The sequence below is a fragment of the Syngnathus scovelli genome, chromosome 17 (genome assembly GCF_024217435.2).
Source record: "Syngnathus scovelli strain Florida chromosome 17, RoL_Ssco_1.2, whole genome shotgun sequence".
Lineage (NCBI taxonomy): Eukaryota > Metazoa > Chordata > Actinopteri > Syngnathiformes > Syngnathidae > Syngnathus > Syngnathus scovelli.
In genome coordinates this window covers 9,893,085-9,910,612 of record NC_090863.1, presented here as the reverse complement: position 1 = coordinate 9,910,612, position 17,528 = coordinate 9,893,085, and the positions used below count along the sequence as shown (strand labels likewise).

The 17,528-nt window shown below is 37.9% G+C and overlaps 3 protein-coding genes across 6 annotated transcripts; 1 reads left to right on the top strand and 2 right to left on the bottom strand.

Annotated features, from left to right (window-relative positions):
* Positions 1 to 194: 194 nt before the first annotated feature.
* Positions 195 to 1,921, bottom strand: atpsckmt (fATP synthase c subunit lysine N-methyltransferase). The gene is made up of 4 exons (XM_049747584.2): positions 1,484 to 1,921; positions 1,090 to 1,227; positions 704 to 754; positions 195 to 617 (listed from the first exon to the last, which is right to left on the bottom strand). The coding sequence occupies exons 1-4, from the start codon at positions 1,748 to 1,750 to the stop codon at positions 396 to 398; spliced, it is 678 nt and encodes a 225-aa protein (XP_049603541.1). The 5' UTR covers positions 1,751 to 1,921; the 3' UTR covers positions 195 to 395.
* Positions 1,922 to 2,176: 255 nt separating this feature from the next.
* Positions 2,177 to 7,628, bottom strand: LOC125985068 (neuropilin and tolloid-like protein 1). Its single transcript, XM_049747549.2, has 10 exons — positions 7,291 to 7,628; positions 7,073 to 7,138; positions 6,488 to 6,622; positions 6,177 to 6,425; positions 4,268 to 4,309; positions 3,947 to 4,074; positions 3,412 to 3,640; positions 3,206 to 3,319; positions 2,973 to 3,117; positions 2,177 to 2,847 (listed from the first exon to the last, which is right to left on the bottom strand). Exons 1-10 carry the CDS (start codon positions 7,316 to 7,318, stop codon positions 2,328 to 2,330), a joined length of 1,656 nt encoding a protein of 551 aa, XP_049603506.1. The 5' UTR covers positions 7,319 to 7,628; the 3' UTR covers positions 2,177 to 2,327.
* On the top strand, positions 3,404 to 16,828 carry LOC125985070 (cysteine-rich secretory protein LCCL domain-containing 1-like). Of its 4 annotated transcripts, XM_049747554.1 has the most exons (16): positions 8,612 to 8,821; positions 8,985 to 9,098; positions 9,244 to 9,548; positions 11,458 to 11,576; positions 12,334 to 12,466; positions 13,112 to 13,227; positions 13,898 to 13,998; positions 14,277 to 14,447; positions 14,538 to 14,598; positions 14,659 to 14,725; positions 14,797 to 14,927; positions 15,003 to 15,046; positions 15,115 to 15,187; positions 15,318 to 15,387; positions 15,601 to 15,734; positions 15,847 to 16,828. In XM_049747554.1, the coding sequence occupies exons 3-16, from the start codon at positions 9,288 to 9,290 to the stop codon at positions 15,896 to 15,898; spliced, it is 1,533 nt and encodes a 510-aa protein (XP_049603511.1). In that variant the 5' UTR covers positions 8,612 to 8,821; positions 8,985 to 9,098; positions 9,244 to 9,287; the 3' UTR covers positions 15,899 to 16,828. The 4 variants fall into 4 exon arrangements, with proteins under 4 accessions (XP_049603510.1, XP_049603511.1, XP_049603509.1 ...); XM_049747553.1 differs by lacking the exons at positions 8,612 to 8,821; positions 8,985 to 9,098 and adding an exon at positions 3,404 to 3,544; XM_049747552.1 differs by lacking the exon at positions 8,985 to 9,098.
* Positions 16,829 to 17,528: the final 700 nt, after the last annotated feature.

Below are 17,528 nucleotides of genomic sequence, written 5' to 3'. Positions count from 1 at the left end.
GCCAGGTGATAGTCAGCTTCAAGTCCTCAAGAACAAGACAAGTTAAGAAATACCAATCAGCCTTCCTTTGACTTATAAACTCTTTGTCTTCTCGAATAGGACAATTCAGGGCTTTTTTTTTTTTTCTTACACAATCATGTATGTTAAGGTAATTGAAGACACGACTAGATGGAAAAATGGATAACATCAAGCACTCACATCATTCATTTATTATGAATTCCAAGCACCCGTGCAGCAGCATGTTAAGTCTAAAGTTGAAAACTGGACACTTTTTTTCATTTCCAGATACATTACTTCAACTCCAGGGAAGAGTCTTATTAGAATAATGACTGATCTCAATAAAACAGCATATGGCAATAATTTAATGGTAGTTGGCCAGCTCACAGCTTCTCTGTTTACGTATGTGATTCAGCAATGTCCCAGTTGTCTGATGCTGTCTTCTTTGTCACGCGATCGTGTGGTAGTGATTGAAATGATTTGGCGTTGTACACCCACACTGTGTCAACACCCTCTCCCGCGCTATGTTCTGGGACCCAATTGGGAAAGGGGAATCGGCAGGCGACCACCTTAGCAGAGCTTGGTAACTCGCTTTGCAGCTTCAGCTCCAATTTGTCCATCTGCAAACATGATCACATTAGAGTGAAACTAGTAAAACTTTGTCAAGCAAATGTCATGCTCATTTTGTACTAGTGTCAGAACATACCATTTGAGGGACACCAAAAATAACAACATTGGAGTACTGTGCAAAGCTGACCTAGAAAAGAACAAATAAGAAACCATTATGACCTTACCGAACATAATCATTTGTGACAAGTTCTTCTCGTATCACAATTGAAATACCAATTCTGATTGAAGATTTTAGGCCTACTGTTTTCATGTGACAATCTATTTCAATCTGCTAGATACATATGGCAGCCGTTTTCAGCAGTGTGACTTGCGCATATTGTTGAAAACATCATGCAATTCATCAAGATGAAGATTGTTTTTGCAATTTTAAGTTCCAGTTTTACATAAACAACTAACAAGTAGTTTAAATTTTAAACAAGCTCTTCCATGGCAGACAAGCTCTGATAGGAAGTCACCACTAACCTTCCATAAGTCTGAGATGTGGAAGGAAGTGGAACGGTGGACTCCATGTCTCCAGGCTTTGTAGCGGGAATACCACACCAGCCAGGGGTTCAACTCAAAGCCTGATGCCAGAAATCCACGCTTTGCTGCGGCTATCACCTGTGCAAAAGGCGTATACAATATACCAAGTACTGTACATGCAACTGCTGCAGCATTTTCTCATTGTTCGGGGATTCATTAAGTGTTTTTGTGCAACCTTTATTAGTTGATCAGCCCATTGATTTTGCAGGACCGAAAGGGACAGAATTAAATGAATGAATAGACCATGAAATATTTAATTAAAAATGTACATTGGTGCAGTTCATACTTTTTCCCCTACCACACAGAAATGGGATTTACACAATACTGTACTTACTATTCTCCCATCTCCACTCCCAATGTCCACCAGGGTCCCAGACCTGGTTCGCAGTGCATTGAGGACATTTTCCACCTGTGTGGTGGTCGCGGGGACAAATGGGAGACAGATTTTTCTCAACGCAGGGGCCACAAACGGTGCAGCCCCAGCATAAAGGGCAACAAGCGAGCCTCCGACCAAACCCGTCACAATGAGACCCAGCCGACTTCGGCTTTTACTTTCGATTGATTGGCCTGCTGATTCCGTAAAAAGTTCCTCTTCAGACATGATAGGCTTTCGACCAAAGCATATTAACAACTCAAAGCGCAATGAATAAAATAGTCTGACACTTGATTAAAATATACAAAGTATTACGGAAAGAAAACATTTTAAATTATCAGCTACATTTTGACCTTTGCAGCGCTATAATAGGTCCGACTTGGTTAGTCTTCCCTGCCGAAAGTTCCGTCCTAATTCGCATTGACAAAAAAATAAAATATAAATCCAGGAGCACATAAACATGTAGATATTAATTTATTAAGTTGCAATACATAGATAATTAACCTTTTTTTTTCGTTAAAAGAGAAAAAATATGATCTTTTGGATAAAATTCACGCTTATTGACATATATACATATACACTGTAAGATATGAACAAACTGTACAGTACATATATATATTTATATACTATGTATATATATTTATATACTGTGTATATTTATTTATTTATTTATTTATTTATTTATTTAATGGCATGGGACTTTTTGTGATGCAGTATTACAAGATAGAGTTTTACTCTCACTAGTCCAAAAGCTGAGGTTGCTTGAAATGTTTGTGCAGAGGTGAGTGAATGATATTTTTCAATATTAGAAATCATTAGATAATGTACGGTGGACAGCGTGGTCCAGCCCCGGCATGCCATGATGGATCTGATGGTGGTAAATATGGTGCCTGCTGGTTGTTGGTCCATCATAGACCATCAGATCATCATCCTCTCTGTACCCATCTCCCCCATCCTGAGAATAGCTGTGCTTCATAACTAAGATGTTCCTGTGACTGGCTGGGGTCATCTGGCGGGAGAGCCGTGGTGACTGCTGGCTCACCATCCCCGGTGGTAGCTGTGGCACAAGTGCTCCACCATCAGGATCAACAGTGGTCTCTCTCATGTTCAGATTGCTGCGGCTACCATGCATGCTTCCCTGCTGAGATCCACAGTGGTGGTCGCGAATGCATTTGGAGGAAGATCGACGAAGCTTGTGGGATTTCTCAAAATCCTCGCCCATTACTGGATCAGTCAAGTCACCTGAGGGGACGTGTCGAAAAGTGCAGAGCTCATAGTGAGGAGGCTCAACCCCTGGATGGAGGAAGGCAGGGTCAAAGTCATCCCTGTCGATAAAACAAATAAAAAGGAGAACATGTCTATTATGGAAAGTCAGGTGGGTAAGTTACATTTGAAGAATTTTATGGAATTAAAAAGTAGTGCTCAATTTCCATATTGTGAATGAATTCACCTGCGGATGATGTATTTCTTGCGAGGCTGTTTAACCTGAATGACGACAGAGATGATGAGCAGGATGACAACCAGGCCACATGTCACAGCGATGATCGTGATGTTAGTATTATCCAGAGAGTCCAAAATGCTGGGTTTCCTTTTCTCTAATGTCACAGGCAATACAGAATAGAATTATTTTCATTTCAGCAGCAGACATGGAATGACGGAGTTGATGATAACAGTTCAGTGTACCTTTACAGTGATTCTCATCCCATGGATACACACAATTCTGGATTCCATTGCAGACCAGGGTGTGGTTGATGCACATGTTGCTATGGCAGAAGAACCTGTCTCCTTCACACGGTGCTGGAAAGAAAAGGTGCTCGCATTGTGTAGTTGTTGTACACACCTGTAATTTAAAATTCTTTTCAATGTTGACAGAGATGGTGTCCACTCACGCTCAAGAAAGGTTGTGAAGAGAATCTTAAATTTGCTTTTCCTGCTCCCTTCATCCGCCCACAGCCTTACCACGCCCAAAGAGGTTGTAAGCATAACGTCGTTCGCAACCGTGGAGCAGAATTTATTCTTCAGGTACTCCACCGAACTGTTCCCATCATAAATGGCAACAAAGTTACGCTTGCATTCATTAGAGTTGTGCATCTCATACTCTAGAAAGCGCATGTAGATCTGTGGATGAGAGGAGGAAAATGAAAAAGGTTCGTCTATAGACGACAATAGTGCCAAAATGAGAACGGTTAAGATATTTGTATTACCATGACCATCTTTAAACAAAGATGTTTGTAGTGTTTCAAAATGTTGGATGGGTTAATGAAAGGCTACATACATTTTATTTTCTTAGAATATTAGATTTTCTTTCAGCAAGAAGTCATAAAAAGGTAAAACAGCTAAACTGAGCCATAAATATGAATAAATAATTGGTGTAAATTTTACCCATAAAGAAAAAACAAATAAGCCATAATATAGTATACAGACCCTAGCTCTTGGTGGGGCCCGGACAAACCACCTGCAGTCCAAAGCCTCGGTCGGCAGGGCCCGCTTCTCCCTGGTTATCTGAGAAGAATCCACAAAGCCTTCTGGACCACTCAGCTCAAAGTCACAAACTGTGAAGAATAGAATTAGCAAATTGTAGTATAAAACTCAATGATTTGAAAGTTATCACTCCAATTCTGATGACTTTTGTCATGTTTCACTAATGGACACGTATTATACATGTATTTTTATAGAAGCACACACATCTGGATGTTTCTAAAATATAATTTAAACAAATCAATCTTAACATATTCAAATACCCACATGGCAATGCTGGCAATTCTCCCAAACCTTTGAAATCTGGGTCTAAAAGAACAAAAAGAAAGAGAAATATTGTAACATTTAGAGAAAAGCTTCATTTTCAAATTATTGTATCTGAAAATTGATTTCCGGTTTTAAACCTCCCATCGAACTGTTGTGTAGCACTTCTTTGTGCAATGTTTTTGTCGATTCATCGATAAATTTTATTTAAAAAAACGTATTTTTATCAAATCATGATTGATTGATTTAATAATCACGTAATTATCAATTAATCGATTCATTGTTGCTCTTCTACTACAAGCTATCATTTGCTTCTTTTTGCACTTTTTGTCAGCATCACAATCTTTTTTTTTTGTGTTACATATTCCGAATACAACCAGTAATCAAACACCTTACCAACAGCTAGCACCACATCTCACCTACTTGAACCACTGCAAATAGCAAAACCCAAATTCGTGGCATAGTCAATGAATTTCATACTCATTCACAATTATTGTAAATATGTTTTAAAATTTGGTACCATTATTCATTTATCGTTTCCTACTAGCAAGTCAAAGGATGCAATCTGTAGTCAGTTATGGGGACATTTAATGTATGTGACAACAAATCCGATTACCATTCAGACATATTATATTCCTTTACATTTACATCAAGATTTATATAACCAGCTGCAAAACCACCATAACATCAGGTTGACCTCATTTAAAGTTCCCTGAAATCCGAACAACACATGCCTAGATATTGTGTCCTGAACCTTTGTGCTGATGAATCACTTGCTGGCTGGATTATAAATCCTGATTTACCATCTTAGGTTTTATTAATCCTCTCATGTTTCTTACCCGTTTTTGCTTTAGGCTCTGACAGATTATTCACATTCAGACCAATCTATCGAAGTAGTATGTGTGTGTGTGTTCAACAATGCATGTGCATTCAATATAAAGATAATACATACAATCTATGTAGCCAAATCCTTGCATGCTGTTTTCAACTGTTTTCAATCTGCACGTTTGAAATCCACAAGGATTTTCAAAATCACACAGTTGCATTTTGTTCATGAGAAAATGAACAAAATATCAAAAGACGATAGTTACTCTGGGATAACATTGATTTGACTTTTCTCAAGAGTTATATAGACAGCTTAATGTTTTTATTTAGTTTATTCTAAGGTTCCATTTAAGTTAAACATTTATTTCCATTGAGGCATTCAGGAGAAATCATCTCTAATGGGTGAAATTAGACAAACAAGTGCTTGGCATGCAAGACGAGTTCAATTTTATAAAAACAGATGGGAAACCAAATCTCCTTATCTACCAATAATATCTTCTTAAAGGGGTAGTTACTCATTCTGTGTAATTGATGCTTCACGGGATGCAACGTAAAATAAGGAAGGGCAGATTCTCAAAAAAAAAAAAAGTTGGACAAACAGAAGGAGGCAGATTAATCTCTGATTGTCGTCATTGGTGGTGGCCTATAAAATCTGTTAATAAACCTTCAGCCTTGGTCCAGCTTAAGCTGCTGCTACAGCTCAATGCTGACAAGATGTATTCCCCTGAAGACAAGCTTTCATTAACTACTCTGTGTGTGTGTGTGCGTGTGTGTGCGTGCGTGTGCGTACATGCGTGTATACCCTTGTCGCCAACTGCAATTTCCTTCTGACTTTCTAAAACAATATTTAAAGGAGGTTGTTTATGATTGCAGATGAAAATTCTAATAAATAATAACTCACAGTATTGAGAGTTACTAAAATTCCACCATAATATCAGCGACCAAAAAATTTACATTTTATAGCTATTTAATTATTTCCAGGCTGGTTTTGTGATGTTAAAACAAAGGTTGGCATCTTTTTAATTTTCTGTCAAACTCACAGAGAGTTAACTGACTGATTGGATACCAAGAAAATAATTTGACCCACCTTGTGTGAAGTTGTACCGGGCTGAGAACCCGATAGCCTCCAGCTCTCCATCAGCCACAAACTTGATGTACAGGTACCTCCCACTGGAGCGCACATACATGGGGCTCTCCTGTCCACAATAGCGTCCAATGATGGGCGAGAAACCAAAAGGTCCATCGCGGACCTCAATGTGATCAAATTTACATTCCCATGATGGCTCGATGGAATACTTTTCATCAAAAAACAAATCGATGCACTGGCGGGGAGAAGCTGGAGTAGAAAGCAATTTAGAAATGAATGATGGAAGAATTTATGTTAAAAAATAGTCTCACCTTCGATAATGTAGACACATTCCCTCTCGGGTGGGTATTTCTCAGGATAGTTGGGTGAGGTGAAATAACCTCCCGCAGGTTCCTTCACCCAAGCCCCACACTGCCCAGATGGTGTCACACCTGAGTTGTTGGTCACTAGTTAACAATGGCACAATGGTTGAGTTAAAGCTACCAACAGCCTCAACAAGTTCAGATCTTGATATTCATTAACATTTTCCACGTGCACTTAAACTAGATACATTCACATATCCACACATTACAATACATGGAATTTCCAAGTGTGTCACTGACTAAAAAAAAAAAAGAAACATTTTCTCCAAGGTGACATTGTTGTACATTATAAATGTGTTGATTTTTTTTTTTTGTCCTTAACAATTTCATAATCAATTCAAGTTTTAGGAGTCGCTCTGAGGTACATAAAGTGTAGTAAAATGCGAGGTCATAATTTGTTTTTTATAAATGTATTTGTGTTTTACTCGCTGTATTTGAATAAAGAAAAAAATTAACACCTACTGTAGAATTGCAAAACGATTGCAAATGGTCTTTAAAAAGCATTTTGTTAGTTTTAGTTATGAAAAGACATACCTTGAGTTTTTGCTTTAGTTGCTGTAGCACCTGACAACTCAGGTGTGATCAAATCTGTTGCAAAAACTGATAGAAGATAAATGACATAATGGAAAGATAAAACCAGTTAAAACAGAATGAAATAGAAAATAAAACACATTAAGTATAGGGCAGTATTTAAAAAATATTTGAAAGAAAAAACACATTTAAGTTCGTGTGAAAAACATAACACTACTCACCAATGTAGAACAAAAGTTGGAAAACCATTTTGTTCCCCTGTACTTCTAAAACTCACGAGTATATCCATCAATTGTCACATCCTGTTAAAAAAACTTCTGCACATGCTGCAAATTGTTCTCCAGATGGGTCAAATCTGACCACAAAATAGCTTGCCATCATTGCTCCCAGAGCTCAGGGATTAAACCCCTGGCAATTACTAACCTTCCTATGTTTTTGCTCCACCGTTATTTTATAAATCCTCTTAGAGGGAACCGTCATTGACAGAACTGGATAGGTCAAGGCATGTGGCTGTTTTCTATTATTACAACTATAGTCTGTCTGTCTGTCTGTCTGTCTGTCTGTCTGTCTGTCTGTCTGTCTGTCTGTCTGTCTGTCTGTCTGTCTGTCTGTCTGTCTGTCTGTCTGTCTGTCTGTCATTTTCTCATTGAACGTTTACTTGTCTACATTCTTAAAACATGATTTACAACGAAACAACTAAATCTGGAATGGGGGGTGATATTCCTTAAAAAATAAAAAAAAGAGAGTAAAACCTATTTGGAAAAATTGTTGCTGTAGTGTCAAGCGCAGCTAAACCATCCTGAAGGTGGCGACAAAGTACCTTTCAAAGATGAAGTGAGTTTATGAGTGTTATTTCTCCTGATCTACTCTGTTGTTTAAGAATAATTCGTTATTTTTGTTTTGTTTTGTTTTGTTTTGTTTTGTTTTGTTTTGTTTTGTTTTGTTTTGTTTTGTTTTTAAAGCAACGATTCCAAATTTCTACTTTTTCAAACTTTTGATTTAGTCATTATGGGTTTTTTTTGTTTGTCTTAATTGCTATTGTATGCCTATGACTTTAGTAATTCACGTTTTACTGTGGATTATCCACCGCATGCTGCGTTAGTTTTTTTTCCTATGTTTTCTTTGTTTTTTTAGTCATTGTGTTTTTTTTTTATGTTTGTCTTAATAGCTATTGTATGCCTATGACTAGTAATTCACGTTTTACTGTGGATTAACCACCGCATACTGCGTTAGGTTTTTTCTTTGTTTTGTTTTTTTTCTTTTATATTTCTGACATAATCATTGGTACATTATTTCCTTAACGAATAATTATCACGGTCATCTGTGTAGTAATGGCAAATGGTGTGACGTCACAAATAAACTGAATCAAATTTACAAATCAAATCTCCAGGTCCTGTGAGCACGCGCATGTGTGTGAGTTGTAGCCTACTTGTGGGTGGTCACGCGCGCTGGGCAGGGGGCCAAGCGAGTTGCGTGGGGGAGTGGCCCACTATGATGATCGTTGCTAAGGGCAAACTTGGCATATAAGTGCAAAATGAGCAGTGGTCTCATGCAGCCAGCACTATACTGGGTGAGATGAGGAATTCAACAGGTACCTATAGATATTTCTAAGTCTGAGCGTGGAGGTGGCATACAATATGAAAAGCATTACCTGCTTGCTTGAGATGGACAACTCACTGGATTACAGAAAATAGTCCATCAACATTTTGGAATCTGTGAGATATTGGAAATTGATCTTGAGTGATTCAAAAGGTAAACATGCTCTTTCTTTATTCATCGGATCTTTACGTACAATTTAATGTGTGTCATATAAGTCGAAGGTGCGGATGTTACTGTGAGCACATGCAATACAGTAAGTTCCTCATAGCCTATAAATCTGGCCTTGTGGTCTAATATTACGTGTGAAAACATACAGTGGTCCTACTGTGAGTAGTGATGCTGTGACCTGCTGATGCACTTGAAGCCCTTCAGAGCTGGAACAGCCTCACAGTTTGAAGTGAACTTTTCTCTGCATGAGAGAAGATTCAAGGTGAACTGCAACTACTGGCAAACTTGGCAACTGAACACGATTTAAATACCATAAAATCAAAGTACTTCATATCCAAAGATGTCAGAAAAGTATTTAGTGTAATTTCTTTCCAATTGTGGTCGTCTTGTTTGTCTTCTTTTTACAGACAAGCAACAGTATTGTTTCTTCAGCAGCAGTGTTTTCCACAACATGAAGAAGCTTCTTCCGTTTCCTGAGTGGTTTCGGGCAGCAAGCCTGTGCTTATGTTTGGCCCACACTGTCACATCCGCGGTCCTAACCAACTCCACAGGACTGGAGTCCATCTTGGATAAGTACAAAGATGAAGAGTGGTGGAAAGCCAGAACGAGAGGGAAGAGGGCCATCAGCGAGGGGGACATGCACCTCATCCTGGATCTGCACAACAAGTTGCGTGGTCAGGTCCACCCGCCAGCCTCCAACATGGAGTACATGGTAAGTTCTTACACTACCACCCTAATTGTAGCAGTCATGTGATCCTTTGTATTTCTTTGCAGCAGTGATTTGAAACCAGTTTTGGAATACGTGTAGGATAACCCATCAACAAATTTTATATATATATTTTTTTTTTAAATCACAACAAGATGCAAGTAAAGTTTCCGAAATCCTTTTTACTACTACGACCACTACTAGTATTTTTTATAATAATAATAATAGTAATAATAATAGTGAATAATAATATTATGCAAAATAGTTATAGTATCTTTGCAATTGCTAATATTTAAGTATTAAAAACTAGTTCCAGCAACAAGAGAATTTTTTTTCAGAAACGTCATAGCTATAAATTACACACCGCATTACAAAATGAGAATGTCTCTGCACAATTACCGTATTACCCCAACACACCTATAAATTATTGCTAGTAAATGTGTAGTGCAATTCAACCTCATTGACTTTCACACTCTTCTCCTCACTCCCCATCCATCCCAGTCCACTCCAAACCCTTGGGTGCCAATGTTATCTTTTATTTGATCCGTCATGCATCTCATTTGGGGTGCCAGAGCGGTGAATCTATTTCAAGTCAGTCAAACCTTACCCTTTGAAGCATGGACCGTGTTAGTTTAAATCTATGTTATGTACACCGATCCACTGTTTCTTTAGTGCGGGATACTATTACTGGTGATAATGATGTGGTTGGGAAGGGAACTGCATGGGCCAAGTTCTTGGTTTTCAGGCTGCAGGATTCCAACCTGGCTTGTTCTCAACGCAGCATTTTTAAGGGCGGAGTGTATTGAAACGGTCCGTCGGATGGATTGAGACTTCACTTGACCCGGATAGGGACGATGAAAGTAGCAGATGAACGGACAGAAGAAAAAACACATCCGGCCATCCTCAGTCTGTCCTTCATTTAAACTTTCTCATGCCTCGTAATTCGTCTGCAAAATAGGCGTCCGTCCAGACCGTTACGTGGCTGGGATGGAATGCCCACCTCTGAAAACTGTAAATTACATTTGAACCTAAAACAAATACTCCCTTGTTCCAATTTTTTTTTCCTCTATTCCTGGAACAAAACGTAAAGTTTAGCTCTGACTAACTAGCACAAAACTGCAAGATGATAGAGTTGTGACACTTGCGTGCTTTTCATCCCAGCTGTCTTAATAGGAGAGCCCGAGTTTTGACTATATAGTGTTAAAATTGCAAGACTCGAGTGTAGCTACAGTACATCACTGTAAGGAGCCAATGAATTTTTCAGATCAATGTTAGCTCTATCTGTGAATAAATGTACAATATAGTATATTGATAGTTATAATGAAAAAATATTTCCTGGGAAAAAAAATCAGCTGGATGTTCATTTCATTTAGATTTAGTATGACCTTTCAATTCTATGAACATGTATTATTGACTGCTCTTAACTTGTTGACTCAATTTAGCCAAAATCCTGAACTTGGGTTTATTTTGCATTGGATTCACATTACCGTATTTTCCGCACTATAAGGCGCACAGGATTATAAGGCGCACCTTCAATGAATGGCCCATTTTAAAACTTTGTCCATATATAAGGCGCACCCGATTATAAGGTGCATAGAATAAATAACTCAACGTTGCTCAAACGTTGATGCAATCACAATATAGTAACACTCGAAATAGTGAAAACAATAACAATGTATCAATAACTCAACGTTGCTCAAACGTTAATATCACACAACACACAAAATAAACACGTAAAGCTTACTTTAATCAATTAGTCCTCATCCACAAATCCATATTGGTCCATATATAAGGCGCACCGGATTATAAGGCGCACTGTCGGCTTTTGAGAAAATTGGAGGTTTTTAGGTGCGCCTTATAGTGCAGAAAACACGGTACTTACTATTCACGTGACTTTGATGTTTGTGTTTACCAGTCATGGGATTACGAGTTAGAGAGAAGCGCCGAGCACTGGGCCCATACCTGCCGATGGGAGCATGGACCAAGCCACATGTTGACCCAAATAGGCCAGAACCTTGGCGTACACTGGGGCAGGTTTGTACTGCATACTAATCCAACAAAAGAACTAGAAAATGTCGGCAGAACATGCTCATCCATCAATCCATTTACATAGAGATGACTAGTAGAGTAGGAACGCAGGCTATTTCATCACACATTGGGCGATTGCCTAACCTTTGGTATGGTTCCAATGTCAATGTTAATTTTCCCTTCAAAATGTAATTTCATTCTCTCTGTCCTCATTTTTTTTCCATTCATTCATCCATCACATAAAAAAAACAATTGGAATCCCAAATTCATCCAGCTCAGCTACTGTATTTTCCGGATTATAAGGCACACCTTCAATGAATGGCCCATTTTAAAACTTTGTCCTTATATAAGGCGCACCGGACTATAAGGCGCACCATTAATGCATCATGTCAGGTTTTTAATCCAAATCAAATCATTCTCCATTTTATCTTTTTTATTTCAACTTCAGATGCAACAAATTACTTTCTAATCGCAAAATAATGATATAGTCTTTTTAATTCATGATTCATAGTCTTCAGCGGGTCACTTATAATTGATTTCATGACACAATGCTTCGGGGCAGTTTAAATTTAGGAATTTGGTCCATATATAAGGCGCACCGGACTATAAGGCGCACTGTCGGCTTTTGAGAAAACTTTAGGTTTTTAGGTGCGCCTTATAGTCCGGAAAATACGGTGCTTAATATATGTCAATGTATTTTTTTTCATTGATATGATTTTTCATATGATGTTAAAGCATTATAAAACTTTCTGCATCTCTTCAGGGATCGTCCTCCCACCTACCATGTGCAGGCCTGGTATGATGAAGTCAGATACTACAGCTATCCTTACTCCCAGGAGTGTAACCCACACTGCCCTTTTAGATGTTCAGGACCTGTTTGCACTCACTACACTCAGGTAATGGCTGCCTGTCACATTTACATGCCTGTCAGACTAAATTATGTCCTCGGCATTATAAATCCAATCTAAATTGAAGAATAGTCACACTAACTGTGGATGACTAACGTGTGTCCATAAGTCCCTACAAAATTCTTACTTAAATAAACCAAATTATGGGTGTATATAATTCACAAACATGATTTACTTAGCCTTGTTTTGACTGTGTTTGTGTGAGGTCTTGTGTGTTTTCTTCCAAATTTCTCTGTACTCTCTAATTTAGCGAGGCTCCTTTCAACCCGAGAAACCTTTTTGCAGCGCAAAAAAAGGAGAAAAATGTTGGATTCACCGGTTAGCTACTCAAGGGCTTTTGTTTGTTTTGGCTGTCTAAATGTCTTTTCAGCTTAAATGCTGGTGGAGCTATACTGGGAATCTAAACAAAACAGGAGACTGTGCTACTCATCAGAGTTCAGAAATGCTGTGCATATGTGAAATATTCCGAAATTAGACCCATATGTGACGAAATCCATTGGATGCCTTTTTTATGGTCCATAAACTCTTTTTTAGTTAACCTCACAACAAGCATATGAGAGGTGTCCGACAATAGCATTGAATATTCAACACAAGACAAACGTTTGCTTTATTTGAATGTGTTTTTTTTTCTAGTTGGTGTGGGCCACAAGCAATCGTATTGGCTGTGCCATCAACGTGTGCTACAACATGAACGTGTGGGGAATGATCTGGGCTAAAGCTGTTTATCTGGTCTGCAACTACTCACCACCGTAGGTTTTTTTATTCTAAAAAAACAAACGTATCTTGAGTCTTGTGCCGGTGCAAGCCAGGTTTGCCTGTTAGAGATTTTGTTGAAAGTCGACTTAACTTTACACGTGCTGGTGCAGGAAGTGTAATAAATCCAGAATCAGATCCCAGACTGATCAATTCTGCGGTCTGCAGTAGTGTGTAGTGGATAGCATTGGATTTCATTCATAAATATGACAACGCCATGCATCAGATCCTCCAAATCAGGGGTCGGGAACCTTTTTGGCGGACAGTCATACCCATACATGTCATACATGCCCATTGATTAATTTCCCTTGAGAGCCATATCATTTAAAAAAAAACGATAGGCTAGATACGATTAAATGCATGTATTTTAATTAAGACCAGCGATTTTTTTGAGTGTACTAATGTATTATTTTTAATAACGTCATAGGTTCCCGACGCCTAGTCCAAATCCTTGTTGTAGAAATCACTTCATGCCTTTTTGCTATTATTATTGTCTTTGGAATATTTTTAAAATCATACACCTCACTATAGATGTGCATGAAAATAGAGCCCAAGATTTAATTTAACTAAAAAATTCGTACAAATGATTGTGCGTCACATTTATCTGTATATGTCCTCAAATAAAATATAAAATATATATGTTTTTTGTTTTTTTTTTTTTCTTAGGGGAAACTGGTGGGGTCATGCACCTTACAAGTATGGTGCTCCATGCTCTGCTTGTCCAGCCAGCTATGCTGGAGGATGCAGGGACAATCTGTGCTACAAAGGTGGGTAGGATATCAAGGGGTGTGAATCTTTTCAAAATGACATACTGTATGATAATTAATTAAGTTAATTTACTCAAAAACTTGATTAAATACAATCATATATGACCATTCAGATTTTCTAAAATTAATAAAACATTGTAAAATTCCTTTAATTTGTACAACTCTAGTTCTCAAATAAAATCTTCTGTAACTATGGATGAACATCTAAATAGAAAAAAATACCATCTATCATATAGAACTTCACCGACAACCACGTAACATGGCAACTCTGTTTTCAGATGGAGGTGTTGACAGGCGTCCCGCTCCAGAGACCGAGGAGACCAACTACATTGAACCAGAGCCAGATACAGTGAGAGAGAGGGAGGCCCAATCCAGGGCCCAAAATCCAAGCCCCTCACAAGGCTCTGAGGACTTGGCCAGAAACCAGGTCATAAGCACCGAGCAGATGTGTAAGCAATAATTCATGAGTGACAAAATTATGAGACCTTTCCAACAGGTCTTACAGTCTAATGGTAACTCGCGGTCACATGTTCTTACAGGCCAACAGATGGAGTGTGACACGAAGTTGAGAGATCGGTGCAAAGGAACAACATGTAACAGGTACAACTGCAACTAATTAACCACTGTCAAAAACTAACTACTGTTTAATCCTATTCATAGATATGAGTGTCCACCTGGCTGCTTTGACAGGCACGGAAAAGTAGTTGGGACTACGTCTTATGACATGGTAAATGATTCCCATAATTGGGTTGGAGGTCATTTTCAATGTTGTGATGATTGTTTTGTAAACAACCTCAGCAATCCAGTGTGTGTGGAGCTGCATTGCACGCCGGTGTTATCGACAATGATGGAGGATGGCTGGATGTGACCAGACTTGGGCGAAAACAACAATTCATGAAATCATACAAGAATGGTATTCAATCAATAGGGTATGATTCTCTTTATTACTCAGCAAAAGCAATTTTTCTGTTATGCAATCCTTGACGTTTTCTTTACTATCACAGAAAGAACAGAAGTGCAAATTCCTTTAAAGTACAGTCTGTGCCTGGTAGGAACCACTTGATCAAATGTTCTGTAGGAAATATTGTTTTCTATAACTTTTTTTTTTCTCTTCAGTCAAGGCTGTAGCATGTGACACCACGGTGGCGCTGTTCTGTCCCTTTAAGAAACCTGTGCAACACTGTCCAAGGTACCTAAATTGATTTCTTGTTTACTTTGTACTCAAAATGATAAAGCAGGTAGAAAAAAAAATCTTCTCTGAAAATGTCAATTCTAAAAAGCTGCTATTTGATCACTATAAATGTTGGCTTTTTCTTTAGGTTGTATTGTCCCAAGAATTGTCTACACGAGAGCCAAGCCAGAGTTATTGGGAGTAAATATTACGCTGACGTAAGTTCTTAACCTCTTCTTGCTTTTAATGGGGGCTTTATTTAAACACATTCTGAAGCTGGTCAATTTTTTATTTATTTTGATAAAAAAAAATCAAGAGGAAATGATGTAAATAGACATAGAGTGCTTCAACATAATGCTTCATCCAATGAGGTCCAAGGGGAATAGAATGATGATGCCTTTGATTTAAATGTGTTTCCCTTATCTCTTTAGAAATCAAGTATCTGCCGAGCAGCCCTTCATGCTGGTGTAATCCAGAACGAATCTGGAGGTTACATTGATGTGATGCCAATGGACCGCAGGAGGCAGTACAGCGGCACTTCCCAAAATGGCATCACCTCAGAAAGGTAGAAACAGAAATACCCCCATCAGACCATGCTGCTGTGTCTGGCATTTGATATTTGAATTAAAAGCAGTGATTCAGTTGTCAAATAATCTATCATCCCGTTCTTTTTGCAGTTTACTTAATCCGACGGGAGGAAAATCCTTCAGAGTGTTTGCTGTTATTTGAAGTATAAAACATATCCAAGGACATACTCGAAATTTTGAAGATATCATCCAGCTTTCCTACAGAAAAAAAAAAAATCAGAACTTCTGCTGTTGATGCGAAAGGTGTCTTAACTACACTGTAATGAACTGAAGTGAATCTAAATGTTTTCATTAATATCTTGGCAAGAGGTGCATAAATGACCCCGTGAGTACGTCAGTCAGGCATAAAGAAAACATACTTAAGTAAGCCACCCGCAGTTTTGCAGCCAGAAGCTTCATGCTGTGAGGTGACACTGCAGTGCACTGCCTCACCATACTGCCCACACAGTTCCTTAAAATGTACTTTAATTTTCAAGGCTAAAAACGACTCCACACACATTTTAACTCCAGCACTTCAAAGATCTGCTGTACCTCACTGTGAAAGCTAAGTTGTGATTGGACCGTTTCCTAAGAGGAGGGATTTAGCAAGTTCATTTTTAGGGAGAAAATCTCCCACAAAGGAGTATACTGTATTCGCTACTGACAATTTTCATTGCATACATTGGAAGTTTGTTAAACCTGCAGTTCGAGTTAAAGTGCATAAATATACAGGACTTAAAGCAGGAGTAATTCTTGGTTTTGGAGGCAACAGACTTCATCTTCACCATTCATTTGTCTTGACAATATGCCAAATGGCTTTAATACTGCAAGTATTATAGCTATAATATTGAAAGTATGAGATATCATCTGTATATGTTTGTACAGACTGCATCAAAATGTTGTAAATACTAATGAAACTTTAACCATGTGTGCATTCATCGATCATTTTTCGAAATCTCAGTAACCTTTTAAGAACTGGAAAACCGCAACACACACACACACGCATATTTAATGCTTATATTTTATCATCATAATATATAGTATATGAATATTCAAATCTTTGTCAATAATGTCAGCTTTTATTTTTTGGAAATATATATATATTTATATATATATATATATATATATATATATATATATATATATAAATGGACCCCTGGCTGGCCAGGTATGTGTATGACAGAGTTGCAAAAAAAAAATATGAGTCCAATAAAGAGATATAAAAAAAAATATTAAATGCTTGTGTAAGTTTTTCTGGTGCATCATGTCCGCAATGTTGCTCTGATGGTTCTCAGGCCAAGCCATATTTTATAAAAATGAAAAATAAAACAAACAACAATTTAAGAGTATTTGTACTTATATTATTAGATTTTATTTATTAAATTTAGGTAATGTTATGCTAACATTTGCAGGAGTGTTTTCAACTTCTAACACTGAGATGATTGAAATATGTTGTGGGTTAGGGTTTTTACACATATATATGTATGTATGTACATGTGTGTGTGTTTGTGTGTGTGTGTATGTAATGGGAAATGACCCCTTACCTAAATATGCTGTATATCACATAAACAATCCAAGGTCTCCAGCCAAATTTCATGCAGAAGAAAGTGTTAAAATTCACAAGAGCATGCTGCAGAGGTGGCCATCGGTACAAATACAAGATTCTTGAAAACAACACTTCTGGTCAACAGCCAACCTCTAAATTATGAATCATGACAGTCAAACATAAATATGTGGAATCTCAGCAAAACAAGCATCAATTAAGCAAACGTCATTCATTTATTTATTCTCAG